An 11,830-nucleotide genomic window follows, 5' to 3' on the forward strand; every position below is an offset into this window, starting at 1 on the left:
TCTTATGTAACTATTTATTCAGTAGACATTAAATCAGCCTTCTAGCTGCAGCCGCACCTATATTATGTGCATTTGGCATTTGTGCCTTCACTATTTGTATATTATATCGCGTCTTTAAATTACAGTTGACCTGTACATGGAATAAAACTATTATTATTATATGATAATAATAATAATAATTATTATTATTTAATGCGCAAAGATAGGAAGGAGGGATGGAAAGCCGGCATACAAAATTCCTTTTTTGTACCTGTTACAGACTGAAAGCGCAGCATCCGCAGATGCAGCCAACATGGATTCCCACGTTGGTCTCGACTACATTGTGGATAATCCCGATTATTGCGTCAAGCTCGCCTCAGGTAAATTGCTCGACGTACTTATACCCGATTCCGTAATCGTGCGAGATCGTGCCGCGTATTAACGCCTCTATATTCCGATGTATTGCAGCGTTGGAGACGGCATGTCCATCCGTGAAGAAACAAGTCGTGGAGCTGTTGTCGGCGTTGTGCGTCTATAGCCAAGACGGCAGGCAGAGAGCCATCGATACTCTTCACACATACCAGGTGACATCATTTTTTCTGAAAAAAAGCGTGCATTATACATATATCACGTGCGAAAATACAATTTTTGCGCCCGTTCGCCGATTGCCAATAATCGAGCGTTAAAGTGGCCGCAACAAATTGCGCGAGGGCAAGTTGAGATATTGTAGAAGAGATGGCCGTACCTAAACCATAAACTGCCGCCCGTTGTAAAGTAATCGTATATACCCGGCTTAGGTAAAAGTCACGGTTCAAGGTCTCCTTTCGATGAATGTAAAAGAACGAAGCGCGCGCACCACAATAATATACATATATATAACCTACTCCTCCTAAATCCGATGCACATGCCGCAAGCCGCAAGGCACGAGTAAGAGTGCGAGTATGCCGTAATATGTCCATTGTATAAACCATCGCGAACCCACCGCGTTGCGAAATATATTTTTATCGCGATGCGATTTGCATGCAGGGGACAGATCACCATCTTTCTCGCGCTTTCCTCTCTCTTTCTCTCTCTTTCTCTCTGCCCTCCCCTTGCGAGAGGTAAATTCTTTCGTCGTACCACGCGGCGATGTCCAGGAAAGGGCTTAAATCGCGTCTCATTGTCAGACTAAGCGTTGGAAATTGATGACTGCAAATTGAAGATTAGAATTTGACTAATTGTAAGATAATTTTTTAATCCGTTTGTTTCTGATTTTTATTCTTTTTGAATTTTAATCTCTAATATTTCTATTTTCACCAATGTAGATTAACTTAATTTAAGGAGGTTCCATCAATAAATAGTTTATTCTTAAAATTGTGTAAAACGATTAAAATAATAATATTAAAACATTATCAACAATATTTATTTCGCTAATGTCATATTATACAAAATCATTTTTAATTTTATATGTCAGTAAATATTTTAAAAATGACAAAATAAAAGTTATAAGGCACTCATTTGCAAGTACCAATAGCAGAAAATGAAATATGAGTATGATGTTTATTTACTATTATATCTTAAAAAAATGATAAATAAAATATAATTTAAATTAAAAATGTATAAATTAAGATTTTTTATCATAAATTTGTCGTATTTTTATTATTGCATCAAATATATATCATTTGATGTTGCCACATAAATATCTTATCTATATGACAAATATTTTTATTTTTTGTCATCAAAAAATACAAATTTCTCTCAAACTATCAGTCAATTCAAATGAAACTTTACCAAAACAAAATGTTTACTTAAATGTTTACTTTATAAGTATAACAATTTTTAAATTTCTGTCTTACATGCAAATATTTCAAATTAAGGGAAAATATCTACAAAATAAGGTTATGCGTATATTTATCATGTAAAATACTATAATACATTTAGAATTAAATATCTTCAAAACGGTACGGTAAAAGTCAATGAAATTTTTTCTGAATATTATAAATATAATTAACTTTCGTATCATGTATGTATTATGGACTTGTCTTATGTTTCATCAAACGCTTCATCAAATCTCCTTAATCTCGGTTCAACTTGTTCTTCATCTTTTTCTAATTCTTAGAACTAGATACAGCTGAAGAGTAAGTTGAACCAGGATCAAAACTTAATCTGCATTCGTGGAAACGAGCACATAATTTGCGTAATTCTCAATCATCAATATATACCCTTAGAAAAATTTATAACCGTATTAAATTTTGATTAATTACTTATTTTGTATTAAAAGAGTTTTGTTATAGTACTTTTAAACTTAAAGATAAGAATTTATAAATCAATTAGAAGTAATAGAATGAACCGGATTAAAATCAAAATCTAATTTGTCAAAATCTAATCTTCAATGTCCAATTCGCAATGTCCAATTTGCAGTTTGGGCTTAAGCCTTTTTCTGGACATTACTGCTAGTATGACGTGATAAGAATTAAATTTTTCTAAGGGTCTGTGTGACATGGGCTTTATGGGAACCGCACAAATCACGTGGAGCGGAAAATTTAGACTTGCATAAGAGTCGGAATTAAAAAGATACGTTTTAATAAACATGGAACAAAAAGATTTCTCTTTATTAAGTTTTCTCTTTAATAATTAACGGAAAAAAATTTTCAAAACGACGCTCGTGCCGTGATATTTCCGAGATACGAAAACGTTTTCTCGGAATTGAAGACAAGCGACGATGTAATAGCCTCCGATCTTAAACGGCGACCTATGTTCAAATGCAGGAGCGGAAGGGCGAGCGTTATCGATTGCGAGTCGTGGTCGACGAGCTGCAGAAAGCGACGGCCGAGGATTACCAGACGGCACTGCTGGCGTTCATAAATTGTTTGGTCATCTCGACGCCGGTGCTCAAGGACCGCATACGTATTCGCAACGAGTTCATCGGTAAGTGAAAGAGAGCGGCACTCGAGTCTTCTTGGCGGAGCTGCCATTAAGGCGCAGCTTCCTCGTCGTCTCGAGACCGGCGATCACTTGACAGCCGCTCGCCTTCCCTCGAAAATATTCTTTACACAAACCAAAGATGAGCGAGACGATTTAACATGAAACATTGTTCGAACATCTGTCGTCAATTATTTACTATTAATAACTTAAGTTATCATTTCATGCTGATAATTTAATTTGATGAATTCGTCGACTATATATTTCTGTTCTCTATATTTTATATTCTCTTTGCTCATGTTCGTTCAAGTCCGCGAAATGCAAGATTTGCGAGATAAAGTAAGCAGGTTACTGACTCTCATTATCGGACATGCCGGTTAGAAGTATAGCATTGACATACGACTGTGATTTCCATTACAGGCCTGAAGCTCCTGCCAATACTGAACGAACTGCGGTGAGTACACTACGCGCGACGACCCGGATCCGCGGCATTAACTTATTAACACCTTAACATTTTGTGAAATAATAAACAATAATGAGTTACGAAAGGAAACGCTTTATTGTACCCACACCTCTTCCTCTTCGCACGCCGTCTAATGTCACGCGAAGATAATTATACGAAGGATTGGTTCAACTAACGGCGAGAAGACTCGCTCCCGGCCTCGTGACGGTATACTGACGACCCTGAACACCCCATTCACTTGCATGCACTAATCCAAATAATGTTCTAATACAGAAGCGATTGTATTGATATTTGACCTGTCGTGTTCCTTTGAAATAATTCGAATTTTCTACCTTATCTCGCTCCTTCTTTTCCTTCTTTCCCCAAATGACTTAAATTCGTCGGTTTATGTATCTAAATGTTTGACGCCAACAGAACGTTTTAATTGTCTTAAACAATTTTGTCATTTTGTATGAATGGAAAAAATTTTATAGCTACGCTATACCTGTTTGTACGGAAAACATCAGTTTCTATTGCATTTTTTAGATTAATTTTTGTTTCCTCTTTAGTATATTCACGGGCATCACCAACGCTGTATTTTCCATTTAGACCGTTTGATATTCTGATTATAAACGAAAATATATATAATTATATAATATTTTCTGGTGTTGCGTGAATACATAATTATAATGTATGTAATATTCGTATCAGTGATTGATGCAGCTCCGCGATCATTTTTTTCGATTTAAAATATCAATATTATCACTACAATCTTTGATTTTTTTATTTCATAATTATTGATAGAAATATGGATAAGCTAGTCACAATAATTAGGAAAATTTGGATGTAAAGACTGCAATATATTTATTAGGATTGTCCAACAAATCATATCTTTATCCTGCTTTGACATAAAATATTGTTACATATTATATCACACTTTAATTATGAGAGGTTTATTTATTAATTAGAGGTTTATTAAATAATTATTAATAAATGTTTATATAAATGGTAAATTTTATTAAATAAATATTTAATGAAAGTATTTTTTGTACATAAACACATTGTTTTGCATTGCATTTTGTACATTAGGTCTTTTTCTAATAATTTATAATAATAATTTTTATAACAAAAATCAATAAAAAATAATAGACCAGAACCGAACAAAAGGATGGTCAATAAATCAAATTAAATTATGCAAAAGTCATGAAAAGCATATATTCAATAATATTCGAACAAGTTTCGACTTTATACTTAGTCTTCCTCAGCGACATTAAACAAATCAATTAATCTAATCCATAAATAACACTAATAAAAAACATACATTATTAATAAAATCAAACAATATGTTTAAATAAATAAAACGGTCACGAACGTTTCTGCGGAAGTCATATCTATATTGTTCTTGCATCCATACGCTTACAAGTCATTAAAAATCTCCTACATCTGGTCGTCTTTTATCAATTGTGACAGTTTCTTATGACAAAGAATATATGGCCTCAGACATGGTTTAATTTCCAATAAACTGATATTAAAGACTATATCTATACTATCATTTATAGTTATAGCTGTCCATTTAACCATATCTATCATTAGTCTGAAGTGTCGGAATTTTACTGTAACAACATGTAGTATGCAGTATAGCATGAACGTTATTACAGTAAAGGTCCATCTACAATGGGAGCAGTAAGTCGTAAGCCGTAAGAAATTGACCAATCACAGTCAAATATGAGAAGAATAATCGACTGTGATTGGTAAATTTCTTACGGCTTACGACTTACTGCTCTCATTGTAGATGGATCTTAAAGTTCCGATACTTCAGACCATAGACTTATAAGTCTATGCTTCAGACTAATGATAGATATGGTTCAATGGACAGCTATAACTATAAATGATACTATAGATATAGTTTTTAATATCAGCCTATTGGAAATTAATTAAACCATGTCTGAGGCCATATATTCTTTGTCATGGGAGACTGTCGCAATTGATAAAAGACGATCAGATGTAGGAGATTTTTAATGACTTGTAAGCATATGGATGCAAGAACAATATAAATATGACATATGACTTCCGCAGAAACGTTCATGACCGTTTTAATTATTTAAACATGTTGTTTGATTTTATTAATAATGTACGTTTTTTATTAGTGTTATTTATGGATTAGATTAATTGATTAATTTGTTTAATGTCGTTGAGGAAGACTAAGTATAAAATCGAAACTTGTTCGACTATTATTGAATACATACTTTTAACATGACTTTTGCATGATTTAATTTGATTTATTGATCATTTATTGACCTTTTATGCTCGGTTCTGGCCTATTATTTTTTATTGTATTTTGTTATTACAATTACGAGCCTATAATCATAATTGAACATAATTTTTATAGTTTTTTTAAATATTTATAGAATACATTTTGCTTCATAAATATAATAACTACGTCACGTATGCATTGGGCGGCGTGACGACAAATCATGTAAAACTAGTTCAGCATAAAACGTATTAAACGACATTTATCGAGATTAGCATCTCGAGGAGCTCGCTGATAATGTTAAACATATCGCGATTGTTATACACCGCTTATCGCAGTTGACGCTGTTGGACAAACAGTTGTTAACACGATTAACGCGCGTAATTAGACTAGGAATACATATCCATTCATAAGAGGTTTTTCATAAGAGGTGTATTGTTTTGATACATTTTTTTAAATCATAATTTATACAAAGGAAAAGAATCAAATCTACAAAGAGATTCGAGTGCACCATCGAAAATGATCTCCATACGATTATCGATAAGCGTTTGCTTCCCGAAAAGATTGTGTCGCGATGGTTCTCTTCCAAAAATATATGGAATATATTTTCGCAGAGTAAGAGTTCGCTTTCTCACAGTAATTAATCCAATGCGTGTAACGATCGAGAAGAGCACAATTCCGGGGACGACACCTCCATCGGTGACGAGCGAGAAATAGAATCGAGTGTAGAATCCAAGCGATTCGTCTTCCTCGGCGCATTCTCGGCGAACATTCTCGGCAGACGAAGACAAGAAGAAAGAAAGAAAGAGAGAGAGAGAGAGAGAGAGAGAGAGAGAGAGAGAGAGGAGGAGAATGAGGAGAAGAAGAAAGTAGAGAGAACTGATTGACAAATAAATATTAATTCTAATGAGTGCTTAAAATTTAAAGATCTTGAAAAATTTCTAATTGAAAGAAAAAAGACAGAGAAAGGGAAAGAGGACAACGGAAAGAAGATAGGTAGGGAGAAGGGATAAAAAAAAGCTCCGTGGCATCGCGGCTCGGAGAAAGGGAAGGGTGAGGAAAGCCCGAATTAAACTCCTCACCGGCACCGCGATGCACCTGCGACCGTATCTCGCGCCGTGCTGGAGCCAGAAATGCGTCCGACGTCGTGACTGTATCTCGCGCCGGCCGGCCGGCGTTCTCCGCACTGCTTTCGATTCTCAAAATCCTGTGATCGGACAAATGTAATTTTTCGGTCGAATCTTCTCCTCTCTGAGTCTTTCATCCTCGGTATCTGCGTGATCAGCGTCGATCAGCGGTAAGGAACCAGGATGGGACGAGGAAAGGAAGGAAACGCCGATTTCTTCCCGATAGACTCTCTCGACAACTTCGTTGACCTACATAGCGATCCGCGACGTCTCGCGCGGAATTAGCTAACTATAGAGTAACCACGCGGTATCCCATACGGCACAGATCATTGCAGCAATATTGTAGCAACATTGTAATGTACCAGCGATGTTGTTGCAAGTTTTTGTATGGAATTGTACAAAATATCAATCGTTTTCAAATGACGGTATTTTCGATGCCGATTACTCGTGGACGAATCTCATCGCTATTCTGTCGAATTTCATCATCTTTTTTCCCCGCGCTGTAAAGAAACGGACACCGCAATCTGGAAGCACCGGAGAAACTGCTGAAGTTTTTCCATGCTTCCAGATCGGGGTGCCCGTTTCTAATTACACGCGCATTGGATATTTCGCAAATGCAAAACGTTCGCGTAATCTACTACCTCGCGAGGTTTCGTTCCGCGCGCGAGACAGGTTGCGGAGTGTTCTTTAGTTAGCTTTGCTACGCGCGACTCGCGAAGATTTCGAGGTATTTTAGGGAAAAGAGCGAGAGAGAGCTAGGAAAGCGTTTTAGAGAATTCTATCCTCTTTTTGTTCTCCACGTCTCTCCACGCGGCGTGTGTCTCGGCATCGCTTTCCGTGAGTCATTGCCGCGCTCGCATTCGTGTTCTTCTTTATCCACTTCTGTTTTGCTCGTGGCGAAGATCGATGGCAGGATTGGACCGCCGTGGCGAGTATTTTGGTAACGCTCTCTCTCGGTAGGACGCAACTGGAAGCTCTTCTCAGACACGTTCCGGACGGCTCGACTTATCTCACAGTTTGAATCTCAATCGCGCGTGTCTCTCCGTTTTTCGGCCTCTTAAGAACTTAAATTGCTCTACGTCGCGTATTTATTTAATCTACCGTGATCACTGGAACCTCGATAAATGTTTTGTTTTTTTTTCTATTCTGAGATTAAGACTTCGACGTCCTTTTCTTAGTAAACCTTTGTTATTTTATTTTAACTTCACGATAAATGGTACCAACGCGTGACTTGAATGAAAATGGTGTCGCGAGTGATTAATACGTCAGTTATGATTTGAACAGCCTGGAAAATTTCGCGCAAATCCTCCCCGATCTATTTATTGGATTTGAGAATTGACACCGAAATCCGCGGCAACTCTATTTCTGTGCGCTTTGAAGACGTAAACTCGTCCGCGGAACATGAACTATTTGAATGCCTCGCGATTCGTGAAATACGCGTCCTTTATAGATTCCTAATTTGCATTGCCATTTCTTCGCGAACAGCATTTACGTCTACACGGTATTTATTATAACATATCTTGTTAACTTAATTTTCGGAGCGGTAAATGGCCGAATAAAAACTTTTAATTTTTTCAAATCAATCGCGTTATTTATTTTAAATATTGATTTGAAGCAAAGTTATATGGAAAATATCGAAGAAAGAATTTGCAATGGACTGACAATGAGAATCGACTCTCTAAAAAGCGCGAATTGAGCGTGCCAAAAATAAGAACAGGAGAACGGCATCAGTTTAAAAGTTTCAAGTGTCCACGGATCGGGATGACGGCGATTGTTCTTGCAGGAAAAGTCATGCGCCGGATGTGAGAGTACAGCTGGATGCCTTCGACGATCAGCGGGAGACCGACGAGGAGCTCACGAATCACGGACCGCCCGGGATCGATCTCTCCTCTCATGTAGACGTCTTTTACGCCATCCTTGGCCAAGTAAGCAACTCCTGGCATTTTCTTTATTTTCCAGCTTCCGTTAATGTTCTCGACAAAGTCAATCTTGCAAGAGATTTACTCTTGCATGATTTTTGTTCCTTTTACCTGTCTCTCTCAAATAAGCGTGTCGTATTATATATTACCTACTGTTAATTTTCGTCCCAAGTTTTCTTCAATCCTTTACGTTTCGTGATAAATTTAATTTTCTGCTTCACCAGCTCTAATTGTAAATGAAAATAGAAGAATTTTGCAATTAACATTTTAGATACTTTTTTTTAATAGAAAGTAAGGAATATATTGGATATCTTATAAATATTAATATATTAAAAAAATAATTTATTACTTTTATTTATTTTGTTTTAAATGAGTAACAATGAGTAAAATGGGCCGATTTTGATCTAAAAAGCGTAACGTAAAAGTTTACATACGTAATCTTATGTTTTTTGTATCGTTGAATACAATAGTAGCACTTTTATTAATTTAAACCTGTGAGAAAGTGATCAATATTAAAGAGATCACTTTTAATAGCAGTTAGTAATGATTTTGTTCAGGGTTGGAAAGTACAACGCGTTACATGTAACACTTACCATTTTCGATATTTTTTTCTATCTGTAACGGTAACAGTATAAATAGTCATTACATAATAAGTAATAGTCATTATATTTTTACAATAACAATAACGATAATTTACTGTTACTTTTATGATTATTTTTTATGGCTTTATTTTCTTATTTTATACTATATTTTTAATTTAATTTTTAAAAAATATTTTGTACTCTCTTAGGATACATTCCCATAGTCACTATCAATATTGAAAATCTATAATTCACATTATACTTATATATACTATAAAGATTTTCAGTATTAACAGTGAACATTGAAATGCACTCCTAATAATGACATAAATGTTTACAAATGATAAATTTAATCTAACTTTCTATTAAAATACGCAGTATAAAGAAAAACTTGCTCTATATACGAACTAGTTTAGAGAGTTTCAAGTTCTAATATTTGTTATTACATTTAATAATGATTATTGAATATTTTGAAATCTAATTAAACTTATCTATTAAACTTATCTATTAAACTTATCTATTAAACTTATTTTAGTATTACAAAAAATGATGAAAAAGTAACGAATTGTTACTTTTTAAGTAACCGTAATGGTAATGCATTACTTTTTAAAATTAGTAACGAATAACGGTAACAAGTTATTTTTTACAAAAACTAACGGTTTTTACTTTTTTAAGATAACAACCTTGATTCCCATTAAGATTCCCAACCCTGATTTTGTTCTAATTATTTAACTTGTATTATTGTACTTGTATTGCAGTACAGTTTTATAATTTTTTTTTAGAGGAAAGTTGCCGAAATTGGCATACAACTTTATTTGTGGACTATATATTTTTAAACAAAAGCTAAAAATAAAACTTACGTAACATAAATACAAACTAGGATATGCTCAAACAATATAGCAGTTTTTGTAATAGTGTTTCGAATTTTGTATTAAATTTTTTATAAGATAAACAGCGAGCCCCAAAGCTGACTAGTAGACTGTAAAGCCACATATTCCTAATTTTTTTCTTTCACAGGGGTTATTTGCGTAAAATGTCTGCAAGTTAATGTCTACAAGTTAATAGGAATTTCTAGAATCCTTTCACTTCGGAATACGTTTTTTGTTGATTTATACGCATACTTTATGTATTTTTTAACCCTAGGTATACATTGATAACTTTTGGTTACCTTCCCACACACTGCGGGGTCTGTGAAACCCTTTGACACGTTATATCTCCGAACTGAAAACATATTTTTTAGCTCAAAACGCGTGTGAATTGATACGCCAGAATCTGACAAAGACAAATAAAAAATATTTTAGTAATTATAATTGTTTTAAAAAATTGTATTTTAAAAATTCGACAAAAGTGAAGAATCGCATATATCGTACCCCTGTATGTGTACCTAAGGTTAAATACAGAAGTTTTCAGTCCCGATACAGTTGTTTCATATACAAATACGCAACAATATATAAAGATTAGATTAGTTTATGACCTGTTGATATGTATGCCGGTTTACGCTGTTTCAATTTAAGTTTAAAACCGCATTATGAGAAAAATAAAGAAAGAATGAAAAGAAAAATAAGATATTAGTAAGCAAACATGTAAAAGATAAACTAATATTATTAATAATACATCCACTATTATTTAAATTATTTTAAACTACACAATTTGTAAAAAAAAATAGTAAAAATTTTATTTTTGCATTTGTAAAATTTGTTTTTTAACTGATTTTATATAAAAACAAGTAAATATATAAATTATGCAGTTTTACTTTTGTAATTATTTAAGCATATCACTTTTTTATCAATATTAATAAAATGCAATATTTGATTTCCGAAAAATAAGAGAATGTCTCTTCAGGAAATCTTGATATCTATAATATATAATATATAATAAGGAAATGTTGATATCTATAAACTTCCTGTAATACTTAAATATATTATTCATTCTATGTTGCGTATAGTCACTTAGGTGAAATAAATGCCGCATCGATTATAAAAGAAATTAAATGTTGAAGAGCGAGAATCTCAAAAAGATAAAAAAGGTCTATATGAATAGATATTTCATTTTTATATAACTTTATATTAGCAGTCACGACACATCCGTCATATATTCCAGGCAAATTAGACTTTTTAGAAGAGAAAATTTATATAGTTTTGGTTTTTTGTGAATGAACTCAACAAAATGGTTAGAAATAAGAGACTAAAAAGTTCCTACTCTAATCGTGGATGGAGCATCCCCTTTTGTATGAAAAACTACCCCTGAAGCGGTCTCGTTTGGAGTTTTTCGTATTTATTTTCTAAACCGTTACTCAGACGTGAAAAATCATAGGACTTAAAAAATTTGCCATAAAATTCTGCATAAGAAAGGTTTGATACACCATAAAGCTAATTCCCATATAAATCTCTTAATTATGGTTTAAAGTTGAAACTAAAGCGCGCAAAGAAAAAAATCGCTTTAGCACACTATGTGTATGTGTACTATTGTAATATTTAAATCTATTGTAATTTTACAAATCCTTAATAAGAGTAAATTTATGGACATTTGGATACTGAATTCTTTAATATGATACGATATAAAAAAGTTATTTTTTCTCCTTAGTTTTCGATAAAATTTGATAAAATCCTGCATAAGCTTAACTCCTCGTT

At 33.8% G+C, this 11,830-nt stretch overlaps 1 protein-coding gene across 5 annotated transcripts in view; it reads left to right on the forward strand.

Moving 5' to 3' along the window:
- The window catches only part of LOC105448505, a 51,590-nt gene that overhangs the window by 16,120 nt on the left and 23,640 nt on the right, over positions 1-11,830 (forward strand). For all 5 annotated transcript variants that reach the window (XM_011687140.1, XM_011687144.1, XM_011687141.1 and 2 more), the window contains exons 2-6: positions 260-359; positions 448-563; positions 2,727-2,886; positions 3,301-3,334; positions 8,484-8,625. In XM_011687140.1, coding sequence (XP_011685442.1) covers positions 293-359; positions 448-563; positions 2,727-2,886; positions 3,301-3,334; positions 8,484-8,625 — 519 coding nt within the window. In that variant the 5' untranslated portion in view covers positions 260-292. The remainder of the gene's footprint in view (positions 1-259; positions 360-447; positions 564-2,726; positions 2,887-3,300; positions 3,335-8,483; positions 8,626-11,830) is intronic.

The sequence above is a fragment of the Wasmannia auropunctata genome, unplaced genomic scaffold, assembly GCF_000956235.1.
Source record: "Wasmannia auropunctata unplaced genomic scaffold, wasmannia.A_1.0 LD336085.1, whole genome shotgun sequence".
Taxonomy (NCBI): domain Eukaryota; kingdom Metazoa; phylum Arthropoda; class Insecta; order Hymenoptera; family Formicidae; genus Wasmannia; species Wasmannia auropunctata.